The sequence below is a fragment of the Tachypleus tridentatus genome, chromosome 13, assembly GCF_004210375.1.
Source record: "Tachypleus tridentatus isolate NWPU-2018 chromosome 13, ASM421037v1, whole genome shotgun sequence".
NCBI classification, from domain to species: Eukaryota; Metazoa; Arthropoda; class Merostomata; order Xiphosura; family Limulidae; genus Tachypleus; species Tachypleus tridentatus.
The window spans coordinates 29,148,771-29,173,612 of record NC_134837.1 but is presented as its reverse complement, the minus strand read 5'-3'; the positions used below and the strand labels follow the sequence as shown (position 1 = coordinate 29,173,612).

The 24,842-nt window shown below is 32.9% G+C and overlaps 1 protein-coding gene and 1 long non-coding RNA gene across 2 annotated transcripts; one reads left to right on the top strand and one right to left on the bottom strand.

The window, feature by feature from the left end:
- Positions 1-462: 462 nt before the first annotated feature.
- LOC143240921 (uncharacterized) lies at positions 463-4,272 on the bottom strand. Its single transcript, XM_076484172.1, has 2 exons — positions 2,695-4,272; positions 463-1,817 (listed from the first exon to the last, which is right to left on the bottom strand). The coding sequence occupies exons 1-2, from the start codon at positions 3,911-3,913 to the stop codon at positions 778-780; spliced, it is 2,259 nt and encodes a 752-aa protein (XP_076340287.1). The 5' UTR covers positions 3,914-4,272; the 3' UTR covers positions 463-777.
- Positions 4,273-13,206: 8,934 nt separating this feature from the next.
- On the top strand, positions 13,207-24,528 carry LOC143238921 (uncharacterized). The gene is made up of 4 exons (XR_013020838.1): positions 13,207-15,654; positions 19,700-19,864; positions 20,156-20,267; positions 20,509-24,528. It is a non-coding gene; the product is annotated as an uncharacterized LOC143238921 (long non-coding RNA).
- The last annotated feature ends 314 nt before the right edge of the window (positions 24,529-24,842 follow it).

The window sequence follows — 24,842 nt, the reverse complement described above, 5'->3', positions numbered from 1 at the left end:
AATTAAACTTGTGTTTACTGAGTGCGTGTGTGTGTTCGTATTACTTATCAGCAATTCTCATTTATAATAAGCGTAAAACAAGATTTTCTGTGATAAAACTAAACGAAACTGCACCAAAGTATAAGAGTAATTTAGTCAAAGTTTTATTCTGATATATTAAAATAGCTCAGTCCGTCATATGCATGTCATATTAATTGTTTTATGAAATTTTTACTGCAACAGACTCAACTTGAAAGATAAAGTTTTGTGACTGTAACTTGGTGTTATTCAGAACTTTTATACTTTTTTTTTTCCGCTGAGGTTCTAGACTATCTTGAAAAGAATAATAGTACATTAATAAAGACTTTATGTTCAAAACTTTCCAAATTTATATTATGTCCAGTAAAGTTTTGTACATCTGTACTATTTGTAACATATTTGATTTTTTGCCACGTGAACAAGCAATCAACAAATTCTGACAACTTAAAATAAGCAAGTAAGTTTAATTTTATAAACAAAGTTACACCTGTTAGATGAAGTCCAACAGTAAGAAATCAGCTAATAACGACAAATTACTCTTCAATACGTTTAAATATTAAATTCTGAAAAAATATAATCTGATGGGAAAAGAAAATAAACTGTTTGTACCATAGTTACTTAAACTTAATATTTTTCATACAAGTAACGATAAACAAATACTTAACAATCGTTAAAAAAACTACGGTAGTCCAATATAAGAAAGTTATTTGTATTTAGGCTTTCATTTAATAGAGAGCTGCGATTGGTCTTCTTCCAGTACTAAATTTTAGATGTTTCATTGACATTATAAGATCCAGAATGTCTTCCAATCTTTATTGAATAATTTTCATTTTCTTTCGAAATTCTTCTTCTCCGAAAAATTATGATCAATACAATAACTAGTATTATTATTATTAGGATAATTAGCACAACAACACCGGTAATTATGGGTACGGAAAAGGGGTTCCCAGTGGATTCTAATGCAGTCTGTGTGCCATTTGTGTGAAAGGTTGTGCAATTCTCTTGGTCAGGCCACATCAGATGAATAGTTATTATGCAAATATTATAATGTTTCCCTTCTCTTAAACCCTTCATTGTGTAAGTGCCATCAGAACAATTTATTCCACTTTTGTCCAAAATAACCTCTGAGTCCGTAGAGACTGTGAGCCGAAGTCTGCATACGTTTGGTGGCTCGTGTTGGTAAAGGTCCCACGCGATCAAAAGTGAACTATATTTTGTTTCTTGTATACTGGTAAAGAAATTATAGTCGAAAGAGTCATGCGCTCTAGCGAAGCTTGTAATGTTAAAAACTTCCAATGGGATCACAGAAACTGTCTTTAAGACAGTCGAAGTAGCAGTAATCTCCGGTGAATACATTTCGTAATAAGAGGTACTGGTATTAGTAGTTCCCATGTAAGAACTAGGCCTAGTGGTATCCATGTGAGAATTGGTAACATTCGCAATCCTTGATGAATGAACAGAATCAACGTTAATTCTGGATTTTGTAGAATCCATGGAAAATGTAGAATTGTTCGTGTAAGTGTTAATATTAGTAGTGTCCATGTAATTATTGGTACCAGTACCAGTGGTGTTTTCTGGTGATTGATTAACGTCGTCTGATAAACGTCTGGTGTTCAGAGCAGGACTTTGACAAATGACACTGGTCTTGGCACATGTCATAGCACCATAGTCGACTTCTGTCAGGTACTTTCCAAGCAGAGATGAGGGTCCGGCACATTGTTCGCTGCCATCGGCTTGTAATTTTTTTTTCAAGATGAGAACGAACTCTTTAATTGAACAATCACAGACGAACGAATTACCTAAGAAAAAGGAAATATCTAAAATAGCGTTGTAAATTTGTAACGGCATCATTGATACTGAAATAATGTTTTAAATGTTTTACTAATATCATCAATAAAAATACTAAGCCTGACAGTTTGCTGATGATAGCTTCCCCATACCAATCTAAGGCCTAATAACAAACAGCAACTTCATGCATTCGTCGAAAGCGTTTTATTATATTTTTGTTGTAAATATAAATTGCAGCATAATTAATAATAAGGGAACAGTAAAGGCTTAGTTGTCCTTGCCAGTGAAGAGAAAAATAACAGCATCGTTCAAAAGGAAGCCCTGATTTAAAACAGGTTCGTAGTTCATTTTAAAAATTAAACTTGAGGCTGATTTTGCTGTTTTTTCTATAAATTCATTTTTTTTACCTGTCCAAATACAGAACGAGGAAACAGAGAAGAGTACGTTTTTTTCCCCTAAAAACCCAGACAATGCTGCTAGTAATTAATAAAAAGTGAAATACACTTTGAAGGGAACATAAATTTTACATGTCAAAATAAAGTTGTATATGAACAGAAAAGTTCGCAGGGTTTATTGTGCAGTTCTTAAAATTGGTTTCATTGAAATATCGCCAATACGTTTCACCTCAAATAATTAAAGGACTTTAGGGACTTTAGTATATTTTAAACGCAGAAACTAAATCACACCGTGTATTATAGTCACTCAACGACCTATATAGTGATTAAACTGTGTATTAGATTTAAATAATTAACCAAAGAGCGATCAAACCGTATAAAAAGAAAGAAACGTCTGCAACGTCTGATAATGGAAGTTACAGGACTTTGTGAATTACTCGATGTCTTGTGTATCAATCTACATTCTATATTTATAAAGATAGAGCAGTCTTACCTTTGACACTGATTTCTTTTAAGTTAAGGCTGTATGAAAACGTTCCTGCCGATATGTTATTTAGGTGGTTGTCGTTTAGGTTCACTCTAACTAATCTGAGTAGGTCGGCAGTATGTTCACATGTCAATTTTACTAACAGATTGTTCTTCAGTGTTAAATTACGTAGAGAGGTAAGATTAGAGAAAGCTGTGAAGGGTAAGTTTCGAATCTCATTATTTTCAAGTTGTAAAGTACGTAAATTCCACAATTTTGAGAAAGCATGGTCCAAGATAATTTTTATATTATTGTTGTTCAGGTATAGCTCCTGAAGTTCAGAGAGCTTTGATAATGAATTCGTTGCTAATGTCTCCAAGTTATTATAACCTAAGTTTAGGAGTAACAAATTTGGCACACCACGGAAAGAGCCTTCATCTAGTTGACCTCCTAAACTGTTGTTTTGCATCGTAATCATCAATACACTCGAGGACTCAATTTTAACATTCTCCATTAAAGAAAGACAATTGTGGTCCATTTCAATGTACTCGATGCTCTTTAAGTGTGTGAACACATTAGCCGATATTATTTGTAACCTGTTAGCAGATAAACTCAAAAAACCAAGTCTTGTCAATCCCAGAAACATGTCTTGATGGAGATCCGATAACATGTTATATTCCAAATAGAGCTCTTGGAGCAGACTTAAAGATTGGAAGGCACCCCGCTCAATGATCTTGAGTTCATTATGACTAAGAATTAAAACAAATAGTTTTGGCATTTCGACAAAGTCATTAGATTCAATGCTAGCGATGAAATTGTTGGATAAATCAAGTTCCAACAGATGGCGTAAATTTTTTAGAGCAGTCGATGGAACACTGACGAAATGGTTTTGTCGCAGACTAAGTAATTTCAACGATGTGTTGACCCCGAAGAACGTATCTTGTGGTAAAAACGATATAGTGTTTGTAATAATGGATATAAGGTTAAGAGAACAGGTCTCAAAAAATCGTGGTGGGACAATGTCAACGCCGTTTACATCGATAACAATTTCTTTTGCATTAACAGATTTTAGAATACTAGTAATGTAAGCAAATATTAATGTACTGTTTTCCGCTGATCCAAAACATTTAATCGAATCGTTAAGATGGCTGCATTCACATACGACGTTTATCGAAGCAGGAGCAGGAATACATGACTGACTTAATATAACTGAGAAACAATACAACAATGCTAAAGCACACAGCATTGTAACGGCTGTCGTTATAAAGTCATGATACAAAATGGTTGAAACGTTGATGGAGAAGTTTGGAGTTATCTTCAAACACCAGAACTAATAGGTTTTAATACATCTTTCATTCATCCAGTTTTGTTTTGTTTTTAGTTTTCTAAACATGACTCCAAGCATCTGTATATTACAGGGATATGACTTTTGATTGGTTATAAACGTAACTTTGAAAGAACAATGACACAACGTATCCTTAGACTCTATACAGCTAGGAGTGGCCTCTCACTTCCGTTCTCTGAACTGCTCTAGGAATTTCAGAAGAAATGCCAGCTTCGCCTCTGCTCTATAGCATTCTGATGTCACCCACTAAAGTTCCGTTGGCACTAAACCATTCTCACGTTTCCTGTTCTTTAATTCCTAACATTGATTCACAGCGCAGAATCAGTTTACATAGACTGCCACAAATAAAATTGTAATATCCTAGATTTAATTTTCTAACTCAGAATATGCAAACACTGGTTAATCGCGAAACGTATAAAAGAAACGATTCTTTTTACACAAATGTGAAAAAAGACCAAACAGATCATTGTTCTGACTTAGCTTACTGTTACCAATGGCTAGATTGTTCAAAGATTTACAGTTATACGGGCATACATTTGAGTTTTATTGCGGTTGATTATTTACCTGAGAAACTCTTAATAAAAAGCAGTGTTTAAAAAAATATCCTTAATTTTCACTTGCACTAAACATGCGATATAAAATGCTCGATTAATTTTTATCTAAATATAAAATACATCGATACTTTTGTTATAAATACTATGAGGATTATAATAAAATGTAAAAAACACCGACAAAACACACTCTATTGGTGTTCAAATGTTACAGAGAAAAATGAATTTTTGAAAATAACAGTAAATAATTATTATGAAGTGAATGACACTCTTCATAACAATATTTGGTTTGTTTTGAATTTCATGAAAAGCTACATGAGGGCTATCTGCGCTAGCCGTCCCTAATTTGGCAGTGTAAGACTAGAGGAAAGGCAGCTAGTCATCACCAGATCCCGCCATCGCTTTGGCTACTCGTTTACGAACGAATAGTGGAATTAACCGTCACTTTATAACGGTCCCACAGTTATTCGAACCTCCGACCCTCAGATTACGAGTCGAGCGCCTTAACCAACCAGCCATGGCGAGCTTGATAACAATCTCTAAAAAGATTCTCAGTTAATGGAATATGTATCTCAGAAGAGCTGGTGTAGGTATAAATACATTTTTATTTCAAGTGGGTTTCTCGTAATCAAGAGTCGAATGTGTGTGTGTGTATATGTATATACATCTTGGGGATTTTGCACACTTATGTAAGGAACCTTTAGTGTAGCCTTTCTACCTAATATTTCGAATTGTTGGTAGGCAACGTAGCTGTTTATGTGATACGTTAAATTATTGATCAGTATCATGTTTCTGTTGACATTAACGTAAAACACACTCTTATTCTTACAGTACATTTTCTGAAAAATATAAGAGTGTTGTTTCTAGACTAGAAATAATATCATAACATGGTGAAAAGTAGCATACGAATATTTATTCATAAGTTGCCCTATCAGTGGTAACACGGTGGAATGTAATCTATATATTTATATGTTGCCCGATCAGTGATAAACGGGCCCGGCATGGCCAAGTGTGTTAAGGCGTGCGACTCGTAATCTGAGGGTCGTGGGTTCGCATCCCCGTCGCGCCAAACACGCTCGCCCTTTCAGCCGTGGGGGCATTAGAATGTTACGGTCAATCCCACTAGTCGCTGGTAAAAGAGTAGCTCAAGAGTTGGCGGTGGGTGGTGATGACTAGCTGCCTTCTCTCTAGTCTTACACTGCTAAATTAGGGACGGCTGGCACAAATAGCCCTCGAGTAGCTTTGTGCGAAATTTAAAAAAAACACAAAACAAACAAACAATCAGTGATAATATGGTGAAATGTAACATATTTATTAATATGTTGCCCTATCAGTGATAGCATGGTGGAATGTAACATATTTATTAATATATTGCTCTATCAGTGGTTACATGGTGGAATGTAACATATTTATTAATATGTTGCCCCATAAATGACAGTGAGGAACACTGTATTCTCAATTTTGATATGAAAATTGTAAGGCCTAAAAATTCAAGTATTTGTCTACATTTGGTCTGATATGGCTTGGTGGTTAGAGCGTTCGACTCACTGTACGGCTGCGGGATCAAAACTAGTAGCCGAACATGTTTGCCCTTTCAGTTGTAAAGCAGTTTAATGAGTAGCAAAGAATTGCTGGTGGGCGTTGTTGACTAGCTTTTACCTTCTAGTTTAGGATTTCTTATTTGTTTACACCTCAAGGGCTACTTAATTATTTAGTGCAATAGTAAATAGACCCGGCATGGCCAGGTTGGTTAAGGCGTGCGACTCGTAATCTGAGGGTCATGGGTTTGCATTCCCGTCGCACCAAACATGTTAGCCTTTTCAGCCGTGGGGGCGTTATAATGTGACTATCAATCCTACTAGTCGTTGTTAAAAGAGTAGCACAAGAGTTGGCGGTGGGTGATGATGACTAGCTGCCTTCCCTCTAGTCTTACACTGCTATATTAGGGACCGCTAGCGCAAATAACACTCGTGTAGCTTTGCGCGAAATTCAAAAACAAACAAACAAACAATAGTAAATAACCATATATGAAGCTGGTGACTCATTGACGTGGCTAGATGAGTTACAACTGTTCCGGCTTGCGGCGGCCGCAACTGCTTGTCACACGACTCTTCATTTCAGAGTTAATAATCTAGTTCATTAATTTAAAATTAAAAGCAATAGTTTTTAATGTATACAGTTTTTTTATCAAGCTTTTTCTCAACGCTAGACGTTCACTTTTGATACCCGTGGTGGACAGAGGGCATATAGCTTTGTGCTTAACTTCAAACAAAAACGGAAATCAAACTCTTTTTATCGCAAACAAATATCTATGATGGATTTAAAATGTACAGGTAATCTCAACCTTACTAGACGTACTTATATCAATTTTCTACAGGTGCTATATGAACTTTAGAATACTTCCTGGTCTACTTTGTCTCACATATCTGCACAAAGGACAACTGAGCTGGAATGTGAAACACAAACTCAGTGAAAATACATAGACATGATGAAACAAAGTTCAAGTAGTTGAAAAGTTATGACATGCCAAAAGGTATTAAAAAAAAAGTTTTACCAAACAGCTCCAAAACATCAAGGAATCGGCTTTAGTTTGTTCAGCTTCAAAATTATTAAAACACTTACGTTAAAAATCTTGAAAGATGTGATTGGCGAATAACTAATACACTGCTGGCCAAAATCTTAAGGCCAATGAACATAAAGAAAAAATGTGCATTTTGCGTTGTTAGACTCAACCATTTATTTGAGTAGAGCTTCGAAAGATGACAAAAAGGGAAAATAAAAATAAAATTTGTTTTAGCATTTAATAGGGAAAAATGTGAACAATATGAAATTTTCCTAAATACTAACTGGTCAAAAGTTTAAGACCATACCATAAAGAAGTCCTAAACAGGGTAGGAAATGCCCAACAAGAGGTCTCAGTAGCGAGTTGCACAGCCGTCATTGCGAATAACTTCAAACATTCGCTTTGGCATAGTCGATATAAGCGTTTGCAGAAGGCTGGCTGGAATGTTATTTCAAGTGGTAAAGATGGCTTCACGAAGATTATGCACTGTTTGGAATCGACGTCCATTTCTATAGAATTCCCTTGTCATCCACCCACAAACATTTTCAATGGGGTTCAGTTTGGACGAACACGCTGGATGGTCCAAAAGAATCACGTTATTCGCCATGAAAAAGTTCTTTGTCCTGTAGGCATTGTGGATTGCAGCGTTGTCCTGCTGAAAGATCCAGTCATTTCCATACAAGTAAGGGCCTTCAGTCAATAAGGATGCTCTCTCCAACATGTCAATGTAGCTAGCTGCTGTTTGACGCCCCTGTATAACCTGAAGCTCCATTGTTCCATGGAAGGAAAAAGCATCCCAGATCATGATGGAACCTCCTCCACTCTGTCGTATAGAAAATGTCTCCGGTGGGATATCCTTTCGTGACAGTAACGTTGGAAGCCATCTGGACCATCCAGGTTAAAATTTTTCTCATCAGAGAATAAGACCTTCTTCCACTTTTCTATGTCCCATGTTTAGTGCTTCTCAGCAAAGTTTAACCGAGCTGTTTCGTGGTGTGGAAGGAGGCGTGGCCTTTGAAGACGTTTACGGTTTTTAAAGCCTTTCTCTCGTAGATGCCGTCTTATTATTCTTGAGCTGCATCTTGCATCCGTAAGGGCCTTAATCTGGTTCGACGATCGGCTGGTGTCTTGCCGGACAACCCGTCGAATCCTCCTGCTCAACGCCGGCGAAATTTTCTTGGGCCGACCTTTTGAAATTCTGGTTCCGTATTCCTCAGGGTTTTTTAAGAAATTTGAAACAGCAATTTTACTACGCCCAATCTTATCAGCGATAGTGCGTTGAGAGAGACCTTGCTTTTACAGCTCGACAATTCTGCCACGTTTAAACTCTGTCGACGTTTTAGCCTTTGCCATGTTTTTACCCAATGTAACACGGGAGATGTCAGTGGGAGATGTTGTCAACACTAATGCTTGAACACAAATGACTAAATTTCGTTACGTGTTTACCGATTAACGCTTCGTTTCAGTATGGTCTTAAACTTTTGACCAGCTAGTAGTGAGGCTAATTTCATAGTGTTCACATTTTATCTATTAAATGCTAAAAAAGTTTTTTATTTTTATTTTTCCTTTTCTTATTTTCATCTTTCGAAGCTCTACTCAAATAAGTGGTTGAGTCTAACAAAGCAAAATGCATATTTTTTTCTTTATGTTCATTGGCCGTAAGATTTTGGACAGTAGTGTATACCTTTCCATCTTCGTCTTATATATATATATTTCTTACAGACGCGTGTTATGCAAAGAATGAAATAAAACTAGTGTACTTTTCTCCATTTTGTAAAACTTTTGCAAGCTTTCCAAGCTTTCAGTTGAGTTCCTTTTAATATCACATCCTTTAATGTAATAATAAAAAAATATTAATTTCATGTACCCTCCTTTCCCATTCACTTAGTGCATCAGCAGTAAGTCTTCAAATTTATGGTGTTGAATTCAGGTTTCGACACCCGTAGTAGGTAGATCACAAATATTCCCTTGTATAACTTTGTGCTTGAACAAGTAAATCAAACTTTTCCATGTAACCAATGTAAGAGGTCTGTTTAATTCTCAAGTAATTTTATGCCATGAACTTCAAATCTATTTGAACTATATGCAGTTTTAATCTGAGTTACTTTTAGCCTACTTTTCGTGATTTAGTTCAATTTCGAAACAAAATATTATTCTCACATGTATTCTGACTATAAATAAATGTATGTCATATTTTTGATGACTTGATTCGAAACGAAAATGGAAATTAAAAGTTGTTTCCACATATAATTCTGTGAAAGTATAATAAACATCTTGAAAACTGTAATTATAAGTTATTTTTCTTTCATGTTAAAACAACACAACTCTCATAACACTATATACGTGTTTTATTTGGAGTAACACAAAATCTTGTGTCGTTGCTTTCAGGGCCTGAAAGGGCCTAGTCAAGCCTAGCGCGTAAGGCGTGCGACTCATAATCCGAGGGTCGCGGGTTCGCGCCCGCGTCGCGCCAAACATGCTCGCCCTTTCAGCCGTGGGGGCGTTATAATGTGACGGTCAATCCCATTATTCGTTGGTAAAAGAGTAGCCCAAGAGTTGGCGGTGGGTGGTGATGACTAGCTGCCTTCCCTCTAGTCTTACACTGCTAAATTAGGGACGGCTAGCACAGATAGCCCTCGAGTAGCTTTGTGCGAAATTCCACAAAACAAACAAACGTTGCTTTCAAATCAGCACCAGGTGAATAGCTAAAACAGCCAAAGTTAGTTTTATTGCTTTTCATAACACTGTGTATAATTGTAAGCCATTTCTGTTTGAATGGCTAGTTTGATTGTTATCATCGTCTTGTTTTTTTAAAATTTAAGGAAATGAAACAGCCTTTACACATTATAGAGTCTACTAAAGGAATCACAACTGAATTAATTCACCTGTGTTTTCTGATATGTATCAAATTTAGTAACACGTGATATTTTCCCTTTATTTTCTGAGACTAGTTAACAACCATGGATGTTTATAACAAAACAGAACGAACATTATACTCGTGCATTAAGTTACTTAAAGATGACCAGGATCGGGGGGGGAGAGTATAAGATTCAGCCAACTTTAAGTGTTATTGACATCAATATAAATTTAGATTTGACCTCTTACATTCTCATACCTTGATTATTATTACCCCAAGTGGCACAGAGGTAAATTCTGAAAGCTTATAACACTAAAAATAAGGTTTCAATATTCATTATGGGCACAACACTGATAGCCCATTGTGTACTTTATACTTAATTATGAGCAAACAAACTTAATTGTGACTTATAATTAGCATCACTTATGAATGTATTTACACTGCATTAGTAATAACTACTTTACTTTGTATTTATAATAATTCTGTTGAAGCTTTGAAATGCACGTTGAAGTTATTCCTTTTCAAATGGTCATGATAGTACGTGTGTGACAAAACATCAAAACACATTTCGTTATTTAATTATATCCAAGTAGTATGTACGATTAAAACTACTCTAGAGTTTTGAAACCAGGAAATTTAAAATTATTCGAAGAAATATTTAATATATAAATCCACTTTAAAATATCATAAACGTTACCAGATTACACTCATACCTGTTTATATCAAGAGAGTAGTTATTTTCTAAAAGATGGCAGTAGTTACAACAGTTTTTATTAGTGCTTCGTAGCTGATTTTTAAATACATCAATATATTACTCAAACTGGCACAATGGTATGTTTACATTATTACACCAATAAAAACCGGGTTTCGATATTTCTGGCTTAATAACAAACACCAACAATCTTTAATACCAGTACAGTTTTTTTTAAAATTGTGTTTGTTTTAATTTTTGCCCAAAATTACTTAAACGCCATCTGCATTAACTCCTCCTCCCCATTGGTGCCATTATAAACACTTGTATTTATAGCATATTTCTCTCTAGGATTAAACAATTTTTGTTTCGAGTCGTGAACCATTTAAACCTAATACATAAACAATATGAAGATTTTAAGCAGCAACCTAATGATGTCACATTGTCAGAGACGAAACGTAGTATATAAGTAAATCTATCATCCACAAATACTTGTTTCAAAACTTCATACTGTTCGTTATTTAAGAGAATATTTATTGAAAAGCACTTAGTGAAATTTTATAGCATACAGAAAACAAAGAACCATTTAGTCTTTCAAGGCTGTCTTTCAACTCGCATCCTTAAGGAGGGAAAATATTTAATCCCATCCTTTATTTTCAGGAAATCATCTATTCCCTCTTAAACTCCTTTAGAGACCTATCATCCACTACTTTTGACGGCAGCTTATCTTATAAGTTGATCACTATGTTCAAAAATAAAATTCCTCAGCTGATTCCTATCCTGTCTTTTCTACATTTTAAATTTTTATCAAAAGTTCAGGTAGAATTAGACACACATCCTTTACTGAATACTGTACAACTAAATGAAAGACTTTTATCTTGTTGATCCTTCGGATAATCTTGCAAAATAAAATCAAGTCATTCACCTCCTTCTTCCTTCAAGAGTAAATTAATGAAAAGAAATCATTTCTGTAAAATAATCCTTTTATTCCAAGATTTATCATATTAGTTCTTCTCTGAACCGTTTCCAATAATAATTCAATATATTTGTCCTTATATAAGGTGTCCAAAATTGTACAATTCGGTGAGGCTAAACTACCTATATTTGTACAACAATAACAGTAAGATTTAATGAAAAATCACATTCATTTCAACTTTAAAATAAATAAAAAATTGGTTAAAATCCCAATCGCGGGTGCACCGTGGAGTATTCATTTTGGAGATAAAGGTAAATTAGATCGTAATTCTACTTTTATTCTTGAAGGAAGCAGAGGCCATCTCTTTAAAGCTCAAATTAAAGGTGAAATTCTTCCAGTAGTTACCGTTACTAAGAGCTGGAACTTATCTTTTAAGGAGACACCGATACCATGACTTATTTGAGCTGCTTTTTCTGATGTGCTGACGTTCCATTGTTCCGTCAAAAAGAATTTATTCATTTACTCTCATATGGTTGTTTTTATGTTTACGCGTATATAATTTTTTCGTTTTCAGAAACAGTTCTATTTCACCCAGCTGAACATCTCTACGGTTTTGTTGGTGTTTTTTTTTTTTTTGAAAATTTCATCCATGGTTTAAAGGCATCACTTTTTTTTCAAATGTAATTTAACAAATGTTTTCGATCTTATGCATGAATTCACAATTTTGAACACTTATTAACACTTGACTCAAACTTTCCAATGATAAAAAATTTATTCTTATTTGAATACTTAATTTTTTTTATTATTATTATGCCTCTCGATTCTTTGAAGGAACATAGGGCCGCAATCACTTGCGGATTTATTAACAGGCTGGTTTTTTAAGTGAGTAGATTGTTAGCCTACTGCACAACCTCCAACCAGGAGGAGAAACATGAGCCGTTCCTAATTTTGCAGTGTAAGACAAGAGGGAAGGCAGCTAGTCATCACCACCCACCGCCAACTCTTGGGCTACTCTATTACCAACGAATAGTGGGATTGACCGTAACATTATGACGCCCCTACGGCTAAAAGGGCGAGCATGTTTAGCGCGACTGGGATGCGAACCCGCGACCCTCGGATTACAAGTCGCACGCCTTAACGCGCTCGGCCATGCCGGGCACGAATACTTTAAAATAACAATAATAACCTGTGCCACAAACTCACGAAAAAGTTTTCTTGTATAAAATTAAGACTCCTAGTGGCGAAAAACTGATTCAAATTTAGAAAGGAAAAAAACAACAACAAAAATAGTCAGAACCGAAAAATGGATTGGAAACACCAGACTACGTAACTCTGTAAACTTGCCGCTATTTCAGCGAGGAAACACTATTACAGAATTGGTGCTACTACTCGACAAAACGAAAAACTATACACAAAAGTAATATTCTCCATTTTTATTACCTTTATTTTTGGACATATTTCGGAATTTGTTTTGCCACAGAAGTGACTAATCTAGCAAAAAACAGACATGCCAAATTATAAATATTTTTGAAGTGATTAGACCTACTACTTATACTACTATTATTATTACACATCTTAGTTTTACACGCGAAGTCACCCGTTTGGTTTTTCTTTTTTAGGGCTTACAATCTGCCCGGCATGGCCAAGCGTGTTAAGGCGTGCGACTCGTAATCCGAGGGTCGCGGGTTCGAACCTTCGACCGACCAAACATGTTTGCCCATTCAGCTGCAGGGTTGTTATATGTGCGGTCAATCCCACTGTTTGTTGATATACACTCTGTAATAGTAATATTAATACTGAGTATTAATAAGTATTATCACTAAATATCAGTTGAATCGGTACTAGTATACTAGTATTAGTAGTACGCGGTAGTAGTATTATGTTTTGTTTGTTTTTGAATTTCGCACAAAGCTACTCGAGGGCTATCTGTGCTAGCCGTCCTTAATTTAGAAGTGTAAGACTAGAGGGAGGGAGCTAGTCATCACTACCCCCCGCCAACTCTTGGGCTACTTTTTTACTAATGAATAGTGGAATTGGCCGTAACGTTATAACGCCCCCACGGCTGAAAGGGCGAGGATGTTTTGTGCGACTGGGATTCGAACCCGCGACCCTCGGATTACGAGTCGAACGCCTTAACCCACCTGGCCATGCCGGACCTGCATTATTATTACGTTATATTAGTGGCAAATATTAATAGTAATATTACTGTGATAGTACTGTCATTAAATTTATTTAAACAATTATTATTATTACTAAGAATGGGAATAACTAAAGCGTAAGCTTAAAGTTGAACTTGGTTACCAAGTTAAGGAAGCATTAGTAATATCGTTTATTGTTATTGTTAGTATAAGAATAATTTTGATTTTACAGAATTAAGAAAGTAATACAATTTATGATTTTAATTTCTCTGAAACTTGATAAAAGTTTTAAATGAGAATTGGACTTAAGTGATCTCTTCACAGTATTAAAGTTGGTAAAGGCTTTGATTGTTTTTGTCCCAACAATAAAATGTTTTGTGGTATGATTTAGCCAGTCAATAAGTTACATTTTGTTTAGGATGATTTTGTTTTGTTTTTATTATTTACAAGTCACATTTTAATTCTTGTCGTGTATTTTACATTTCTAATTATGTGGAAGTTTCTTAATAATACCATCTGAACTGAAGATTAACATTTGTTATGAAAAGAAGAAAGAAGCAGATTGGAAGAATGTTATTTAGTTAATAAAACTTTTAAAGTTATCCATCATTTAGAAAACATGCAAAAGGAATTCTCCTATGAAAACTAATCCCTTCAAATTAATATTCCTAGTAAATAAATTATTTAAAAAAATTGAAATTACCTACAAATACTTCATAGTTATAGAAATTATTCTACAATTTTGTAACTAGCTGTAAAACAAATTGTCCAAAGAACTAATCATGATCTAGGCTTCCAGAATTTATCCTTAGTGCTTCTAGTATTCACACTTTTACTTTCCATTTTGTTAGTTCATTCAAAAAGACAATTAAATTCACTTTATGAAAGAAGTATACATTTTGACATTTCTTCTGATTTCTGAAGTAGGTTTCATTTGTCAAGATCAAGTGTGCATCTTCTGAATTTGTAAATAATATTATAGTGTACAGAATTGCATGTGTAATGTAATACCAAAGCTAATTATAGCTTTGGACCAGCTGACAATACCTTTCTTGGTTGAACTATACACGAATAGTTCACAAAAATTCCAAATTTATTTCCCTTGCTCAAAATAATGAGCAATAGACAAAAATCTAAAACTGTTCCTATCTGTTTGGGACCAACAAATTATTTTTGCATCAAAATTTATATAAATTTGTCTAAGCAAGGCTGTAATTGACCAGAACTTCACAAATGATGGGTTTATTTAACATTTGGACCATCTACCCCCTAAAATGACCAAAAATGGGCATATCCCATATTTTTGAATACATATGTTTTGGGCCTGCAAAAAATGTATCTTTGTACCAAATCCCACGTAAACTAGCAGAAATATGGCAATTGTAAAAAACAACCTGAAGTTATGCTTTATTGTCCCCCTCCCTCTACATACATTACAATTACTAAAAATGGGCCTGCCCACCATTTTTTATAGCTGTGTGGAACCTGTAGTGAAGTATCTTTATACCAAATACCATGTAAATTGGTGAAACTAGTGCTGAATAGTTGACCAAAACCCTAAAATTATACTTTTTTGTGTGGTCTGATCTCCCCCATATAAATAAATAATCATCCACAATTGTCAGATACACTTTTATATATTTCATTGTGTTGGTAATATGAATTTTCTTTTTCTTTGTTCCTATAAATACGACTCTATTTGAGCCAAAAATATATGCTTTTTTTGAGTTGTTTACTTTTCATCCCATAAAATAGAAAAGGGAAAAAAGGTATCTAGACAAATTGGATTAACCCTACCAAGTTTCAAGTCAATCTTTTGAGAAATAAAGAAATGGAGGTTGATTGAAAATTATTTGCAAGAAGAAGAAGTAAATAGAAAAACATGGTATTCCTGTGGAGACATAATCTGGTTCATCTGGAATTTTGGTAATAGAAAGAAAGCAACTGCTGGTGTTAACTGGATATTTTTCAGTTGAGAGAAACATTAAATCATCTCTTACAATTTTGTTTCTTTAAATATTTTGAATAATTTCTTACATAACAAATGCTCCAAATTTACTGATTGTATTAAAGTGCAAAGAAAGTTAGTAGGAAGGGTGTTGAACAGAAAATATTTCTTTAAGGAGTTGTTTAGTCTTAGTGAGTAGTAGGAATGTTGGACAGAGAATGTTTCTTTAAGGAGTTGTTTTGTCTTTGCGAGTGAGATGGGTGTCAAGCATGAGTTTCTGATTTTAGTAATTTACAGTAGTTTGACCCTTTCTGTATGGAAAGCAACTATAGTTGACAGAATATTGTCATTAACAGTGGAGATTGATTTTTCTCCATGGCTGTCAAAACAATTTTTGTTTTAAGATCAAAAGCTGCATCTCTAAATGAGTTTGAATCAACCACTAGGCATCAGGTGTGTTGACATCTGGGACCATGAGTAGGAAACACAAAATATAAAATCCCTCAGTTGGGGCCCCAGCTGTTAGATAATGTGGAGCACTCATTCCACCCATGCACAGGGATATCAGCTGAATGTCATATGTTCTGTGTTTTTAACATAGATCAGGTAAGTTATTGATGCCATGACATCAAGATATACAATGTATGTGTTATATATCATAATGCATAATATAGGGAAACATATTGCTGATTTGTGATGTTTTTTGATGGAGAAATGACACTGATCAAGGACTGACCGTCAAAATTAATTATGTGGTAAAAGGGTTAAGTGAGTGGGGTGACCATTAGTGTTTGGGAGAAAGAGGACAGATATAATGATTGATAAATGTTTGACACCTTCTTTGGTTAGGTATTTGGTACTAATTTTTATGACCATCTATTGTTTTTGTTTTTCAGTATTAGAAGGTAAAATAGTCATCATAGAATAACATGCAAAAATTTATTATTGTTAAAAATGGTTTATTATTTATATACATATATGGAATAAAATAAATTTATTTTTTTAAGTAATAGAATGAAATTAGTGTACTTTTATAAAATATAATTAGAAATATTTATAATTAGTGGTCAAAACTTTGTATACAAATAAAGGTTATTAAAAAATCTTTTGTTTTCAATGCCATTAAGTCCAATTAAGGCTGCGTTTGAAAGCTACGACCAGAAAGTTGTGTGGCATGGACAAAGTTCATTGGTATCATAAGCTAAAAAACTAACCTAGTGATTAAATAAAAGTAACTTTGAAGTTTACCCTTGAAAAAGAAAAATGCTCAGTTTATAGGGAATTGTATCTTTTTTACTAAAATTATGTTTTGAAACTGTGGTCTTCCAATGTTTTGAAGACCTTATCTTACTGTTTTAAAATATAAAGTTAGGCTTTAATGTGAGAGCTGATTAAATTTTAAAATCTTTGCCAGTATTAAATTTCTATTTTAACTTTTCTCTGGCTCTCAACTAAATATTTTCCACGTTTTTCATAACAGGCAGGAATTTTTTAACAATTTATGCTGCAGCTGGCTTTGGTAAACTTGTATAAACAGGGTTGATGTAACTTCAATAAATCTTTGTGATTTAACCATTGATATTAACAATATTTAAGCTCACTTTCTGTGCATTTAAAGTTTATTCAATCTCGTAAGTGTGTGTTCTTAATGTTTCTTTTATGCAATTTTTCATCATATTTACCTCCTTTGATTTTATATGACAAGTGTGAATTTTATTTGTTAAAGAAAAAATAAAAGTTTTGACAATATTAATGGCATGTTCTTGTCAAATTTTAGATTTGAAATGGCCTAAAACTAAGTTTGTAGAAGCTTTTAGTTTTTAGTTCTAATCTTTGACTTCGATGCTTAAGCACTTAAATATTTAGAATTGTTGACAGTGGAAATCTTTAAGGGTGTCAGTCTGTACTTTTTAAATGTTTAATAACAAAGCAGTGTACTTTTTTAGGGCTGTATGGGGTCAGACTATAGATTTTTTTGGAAAGTCTGAAAAAATTGTTAAATTTGTGAAATTCTGTGTTTTTTTCAAAATTCTAGGCTACATTATGATTATATCCATCACTTTTATTAGCTTGATAATTCTTCCTCTGATACTAAATATTTCAAAATTGAACAAAAGACACCAGAAAATACTTTTTTTTTTTTTAATTTCCTCAAATTACTGAAAATCATCTTTGTGGGAGGGAGTGTAAGTTGTTCTTGCCTGCCCATTTGTGAAATGCCATCTTCACATTTCAGGAAGTTTATAACTAGTTGAGTATGGTGGGGACAGTTGAAGAAGGTTTTTAAATACTACATCTGTTTATTGTAATTTGTAGGAAGACTTCATTGTTAAAATGTATGGAATTTGTAGTGCTGTGTTACAACACTGGAAACTACGAGTACTGATCTCATTTCAGACCAATAAGAAGCTTTCACCACAATGCATGTGTCCTTCCACTGTGAAATTGGGTTTGGAAATTGTCCCAGCCACATTCCAAATAACTACACTTTTATCTTTAGCTTTAATGTGAAATGAGATGAATAAGTCGAGACATATACTCAGATGTAATATGGTTGATTTATGTACTCATTTTACACCATTAAATATGTGCTGTTTTACACACATGGGTTAGAGCGATGGTTCTGAAACTTAAGTAACTGAAGGACCCCCTTTTAATTCAAAATGTTTTTTACAAACCCACAAACCTTTTATTCTCTTTTGTTTTCAAAAAAGAATCAGTGTACACGAAAAACTGTGTTCCAAAATTTATTGCTTTAATTAATGTCAGTTGAATTTTATGAAAAATATTTTTATGAAATTTTGGATGTGACTCATGGATCAACTGGGGTACCCTTGTGGACCCCAACTTCATAAATGCTGGATTTGAGAAATATGCCCTATTGGTAATTTGTTTGAAGAACAACTTTATGAAGTCTGTCTGTTTCTTTTCTGAACTTTTGACTCATTTAGGAAGTTGAAGCTTCTGTGGTAAATTTAAATAGTCATACAGAATACTACATATAAACAATATTAGACAAATTTTGAAACTAATTCTTTTTTAAAGCTTTATCATTGTGTGAGTCGTAAGTACTCTGAAATGTAATCATTACAAACTAAGATCAATAATTGTTTTAAATTATTTTAAAGAGGCAAAGAAACATTTTGTGAACTTATAGATTACTAGTCAGATTTTTCACACATTTTGAAAACTACAATATATTTCACCTCATTTAAAGAAGTGGTTATCACCAAAAGTATTAATTACATATATTTGAATTAAGTATAAACAAACATACAGCTAGTTACAACAGAAGTGAATAATAATAGGTCCTTGAGTAAGGAAGCACATTATACTAATAGAATACTAGATAGACAAAAAATCTGTAAGCATGAGGAAAATTTTATTGGTGGTGGAACATACTACACGTTTTGACAGAACGTTGACCTATTTTCTTCAGATATGATCAGTGCTATGTGAAATAAGAGTTATATTTACTTACAAAGATTAAAGATGGGTTAAATGTGAGGGAAATGATATCAGCAGGTTACAGGATATAGATAGAGGTCAAGTGTATGAATAGTAAATAGACCTGGCTGGATATGGCTGACATTGCTAGTGGCCATTATCATAGTTTAATGAGAAATGAATACCGATATAACTTAACATTTTTCCACTGTTGACACACATTATCTTGAGATTTTAAAGAAAACACTTAGAGGCTAATTATATTTACAGTGTGTCCAAGCACCATTTTTTCCTTATTTGATGTAAGTATAAGTTACTCCCAAAGTTTCCTTACAGTTGTTATTAACAGTCTTTGAATGTAAATTTGTCGCTAGTTACCAATCCACAGGAATTTGCTTGGACATCATTTAAATGTAAGAGGATGTTATGTGTCACTCAACCCAATGAATTATAGAGGTGAATCATTTATCTGTAACCCATAGATTGGTGGGTCTAGCAACAACATTGTTTAAGAAGTATCTACTTATGCATATTAAATAAGGTTTTGAGAGTTACCTACTGTGCTTTGCTATCTAGGCTCTGCTGAAGTTTCATGAGTCTTGGAGGATATTCTTGGGCACACTCCAAAATCAATGATGGAAGAAACGACAGGTATTATGTATTAGCGATGGCATTGCTTGTGTTTATGGGTTGAAAAACATTCGAGCTGAAGAGATGGTGAAGTTTTCAAGTGGCTTAAAAGTGAGTTTTGTGCTTATAAAAAGCAGCTAAACAGTTAATTTTGTGTTTTTGTTTGTGGATTAGCTAATACTTACAGTTATAAGACTAGTAATATGTTTTGATGCTCTATTAAAAATTAATTCAGAATGTTTCAAGAAAAATTAACTTTGATGTGTGTACAATTTGAAGTATTATGTATTTAACAATTTACAAAAATGATAATTTTTGAATACAGTAGACAGTAATTGTCTTTAAAATTGATTTTTATTTATGTACGTTAAGTGTTTAAAACATTTTTGTTGTGGTGTCTAGGGTATGGTATTATAATTTGGAGTCTGACAATGCTGGTATTGTGGATGTTCTAGTCAGAACAGAGTTGCTGGATCAGGTTGTTGATGCATTAGGAAACCCCATTGATAGCAAGGTAAATTAAGATTGTTTCTCTTCATTTTTAGTAATGGTGGTTTTTATTGCAGTAAAACTAGTGCAAGTTCAAATGTAACATATTTTATTAAGTCTTTTGTAGAAGCTTCAGACTTCATTTACAAATAATATTTATTGTTACAAAGTGATTGTATGAATTGCAAGGCTTCAAATAGAATTATTAAAAATTATAATAAAAGAGTTTAAGAAGCTCATTTATTTTAGCTTAACATCTGTTGCAGATTTTCCCAGTGATTTACAACTTGTAATGGCACAGACACAGTTCAAGGGACAATCAAAAGGGCAAGAGAACAATGCAATTTAATTATAAATAGATGTGTACTGTTACAAACTTAAAGCTACTTAGGATAAATGAATGTAGTTTTATGTTACAAGTTGAAGTCAGTATGGAAAGAAAAAAAAGGTAATTTAGATTGATTTTGATTTTCTGTATCATTACAAGGGTAAAGTTATACTACTCATGAATTGTTTGTTTTTGATTTTCTGTATCATTACAAGGGTAAAGTTATACTACTCATGAATTGTTTGTGTTTGATTTTCTGTATCATTACAAGGGTAAAGTTATACTACTAATGAACTGTTTGTTTTGATTTTCTGTATCATTACAAGGGTAAAGTTATACTACTAATGAATTGTTTGTATTTGATTTTCTGTATCATTACAAGGGTAAAGTTATACTACTAATGAATTGTTTGTTTTTGATTTTCTGTATCATTACAAGGGTAAAGTTATACTACTAATGAATTGTTTGTTTTTGATTTTCTGTATCATTACAAGGGTAAAGTTATACTACTAATGAATTGTTTGTATTTGATTTTCTGTATCATTACAAGGGTAAAGTTATACTACTAATGAATTGTTTGTTTTTGATTTTCTGTATCATTACAAGGGTAAAGTTATACTACTAATGAATTGTTTGTATTTGATTTTCTGTATCATTACAAGGGTAAAGTTATACTACTAATGAACTGTTTGTTTTGATTTTCTGTATCATTACAAGGGTAAAGTTATACTACTCATGAATTGTTTGTTTGCTTTTTTTATTTCTCTCTCTTTTGATTTTTTGCCAGTGTAGTTTATACTGTTCCAGGTAAAATTTGAGTTATAACTTGCAAGTGCTTACTTTTGAACAAAATTGTAGTTTGTATGATGTGAGTTTGAACTTTTGTTAAATGTATAAGATATGTTAGTTATAGACCACACGCTGACTGTAGATAGTGTATATTTCATGATTTTTTTTTGCAATTGGTAAATTATTGCTATGATAGTTTAAGTAGATTGAGATGTGCTTTTTAGCTCCATATTTGGTTACTGTACAAAGAGCTTAATAATATTCTTCAAACTAGTAAACTAAAAACAAAAATCCTATACTTAATGAGGCTTCTACTGATTGAAGCTTTATGGAAGATAATATAGAAAATCTTATATTATCTAGGGCCTACTTGGTTGAAAAAAATGAATCCATATTGGTCTAAAGGCACCTTATTTTATTTCTTATATCTCAGTGAAAGAACCAATGTTGACAGGCATCAAGGCTGTCAATAGCTTAGTTCCTATTGGTTATGGGCAGGGATGAGCTTATCATTGGTGACACATAGACTGGGGATGAAAATGCAAGATGTAACATGTTTGAATAATAACCTTTAGAAAGAATTATTTTAATACTTTATTTATTTCTTTTAATTGGTAGTTTTTATTTTGCTTGAAAAGAAATTATAAATTCTAAAAGTTGCCAAAGTAGTTTTAATATGTTGTTGTTTTCACACAGATGATATAAAATAATAAGTTAGAAAACAATGATTTGCAAAACAAAGTGATTTATTTTTGGCAGAATATACTACCTGACAAAGATGGATCAGTGTCTGTCAAAACATTAATATATTGCCCATAAAATAAGTCACTTCATTATGCTTAAAAATAATTGTTTCCCATCTTGTTATTATCTTATCATAATGTGCTTTCACACTGAAGTGTAATTAATATATACATGTTCATTAAAATTGAGTACATTATGAAATGATAAAGAACTGCTGTGTGGAAATATTGAAGAGACAAATGAATTATTTTACGTCATAGTACCTCCTACGATGGATCAAAAACCAGGTTTGTAAAAACCTGCGGCTTCCTATTGAAAATGTTGTGTAATTAACAGAAGGTATTTTGCTTTGTTAAAAAAGGAAAACTGCTATTAATGGAATCATTAACCAGAAATGTTTCAATGTGGAAGAAGAAGAAATTTTATTGTTTCTACCTTGGCATTGATCAAGAGAGAAGTACAGTTGTTGAGATTGTGAATAGGTTGACAAGGCAAGTATTTGATTTTTAACATTTCCTAAAAAATCACTCTTTCGCACTCAAAGAGAAAAAGAATTCAAGCTGGATTTGGATCAGTGATTGAATATGTTAAATGTTCAAGTATTGTAATCGAAGCATAGTTTAGAACAGGTTTTTTTAGTGTCGCAATTGTGAAGTAATAATGCTGTAATAAATTGTACATTTGCCAAATATTTATAAAAAGGCTTATATATTTCTTTTAAGAAACAAAACCTTTTATGTGCAGCTAAGAAGTTTTGGCAATTTATGGTTACTGATGAGACTGACATTTTATTTAAATAACCTTTAGTAGTACAATACACGATTCAGTTTTAGTTTAAGTAAATAATAGTAATTTAACAATATTTTAAGATGTGTCAAATTTTAAAAAAGGAACCATTTTTTGATATATGTTGGACATGTTATAAATAAAAGGAAGGAACTTGTGAGAAAAGTTCAGAACTAAAAGTTAGGAGGCAAATTTGACAATACATTTAATGCTTTGACACTTGGGGTGCACCTGTTTTTCAAGAGCAAAATTGCATTACTGAATTAAAACATTTATATGAAATAAACTTGTAACTATTTTTCATATATCTGTTGAAATTTATTCAATAAAGTCTTATTTTTATAATTTTATGCATAAAAAGTTTAGAATTTCAAATTTTGAAATTGGATTAATTTCAGCACACTCTAAATGAAAATGTTAGTACTCGGGAATTTCCAGCAGTTTTTCTTAGCATAATACAGACCTCGTTAGCCCTGGGAGAAATGTCAGAAGTAAAGTGGTGTCAGTTTGAACTGTGTAACTTTAATACAACTGTAGTTTTATTTATTTTAACCAATGACTGTTTCTCATCTTCAGTTGTCATGATGTTAGAATACTTATTCATATCTCAGCTTTAAGGTTCATATTTTCAGTTGTGTGTTTATGGTTTCTGATTCATTAGTTGCTTACAGATTGGAATAAAGTTATAAAAGCTGAGCTTGCTGGTGTGCTACTGGAATATTTTTTTCTATTTTGCAAAAGTCTTGCTTTGTCATTTAAGACTTGCTTTGATTTACATTGCAGTGTGACAGAAAAATAAATGTTTTTGTGGAGCAAAATTAGGTTGAAATTTCTTAGGCTTAAATAATTTCACACTCAACTGTAAGTTGAGTTTCTTTTTCTTGACGTCTATTAGGCCTTGTTCATATTGGTCCTTATTAGTCCTAGTCATTGTTTTACAGTTTGTGGTATGTGTTTTTGGGGCATATGAGAACCTTTTGAAGGATTGAAAAAACAAACTCAAAATTGAGGAGCTGTTTTGGAGAGTTACCAATATATTCCACTTGCAAGCATGCAATATTTACCTATTGTTGGTTCATCCTTGAATTACCTCTTTTGGTTTACCTTTTATCAATGTCCATCATTTTTAAGTTTTTGAAAGCTTGCATGCATCAGGTAAACTTTTTCAAAAGTTTGTATTTTGAAGTAATGACTGTATGTTTGCAAATATTATCAGTTTCGTTCTATTGTTCTTTTCCTTTAATGTTTCACAGATGGATAATGAATACCAAACTGAGTGTAACCAGCTGATCTGTTTCAGTAATTTTTATTTTAACACTCTTCTTTGCCTATCAGAAAAACACTTTTGTTAGGGTTTATGATATTTAAAAGGGGGAAGATTCATAGTAACATCTTTATATCCTAGGTCTGAGGTAGAAGTTTGTTTGGCTTTTATTGCTCATGTAGATAAAAGACTAATGTATTAAAGTGTATGAGGTTTTACAATGATTGCATAATACAAAAATTTTAGACATGGTTACTGTAAATATTGTTGGTCCTTTCACTTGTAATATGTCTGTACTTTTTTAAAAATGTAATTGTAATAATTTGTTAAGCAATCCCAAAACCCTTTTGTAATAAATATCCTACTACAAATGTTCACAGTTTCTAACATTCTCCTTGTGGGTAGGTTAGTGTGTATATGTCATGACCTTTTACAGTTACATTCAGAAGTTTATTAAATACTTTATTATCAAAGTGTAAGAATAAACTTGGCATTAAAGCAGAATTTTAACATGAGTTTTGACTCTTAATTTTGAAAGGAATATTAAAATAGATCCTTGATCTTCCTTTGTATGAGAATTGTGACATTTATTCTATAAATCTTACTCATTCTTTTATACATTTACCACCCTCTCTGAAATATGGAGCTCAACGTTTATTAGTCATTATAATTTCAATATTACTAAGGCA

Coding starts and splice junctions, on each gene's coding strand:
- LOC143240921 (XM_076484172.1), bottom strand. CDS start 3,913: ATGCTGTGTGCTTTAGCATTGTTGTATTGTTTCTCAGTTATATTAAGT. Junction 1,818..2,694: donor AAAAGAAATCAGTGTCAAAG/GTAAGACTGCTC, acceptor CCTTTTTCTTAG/GTAATTCGTTCGTCTGTGAT.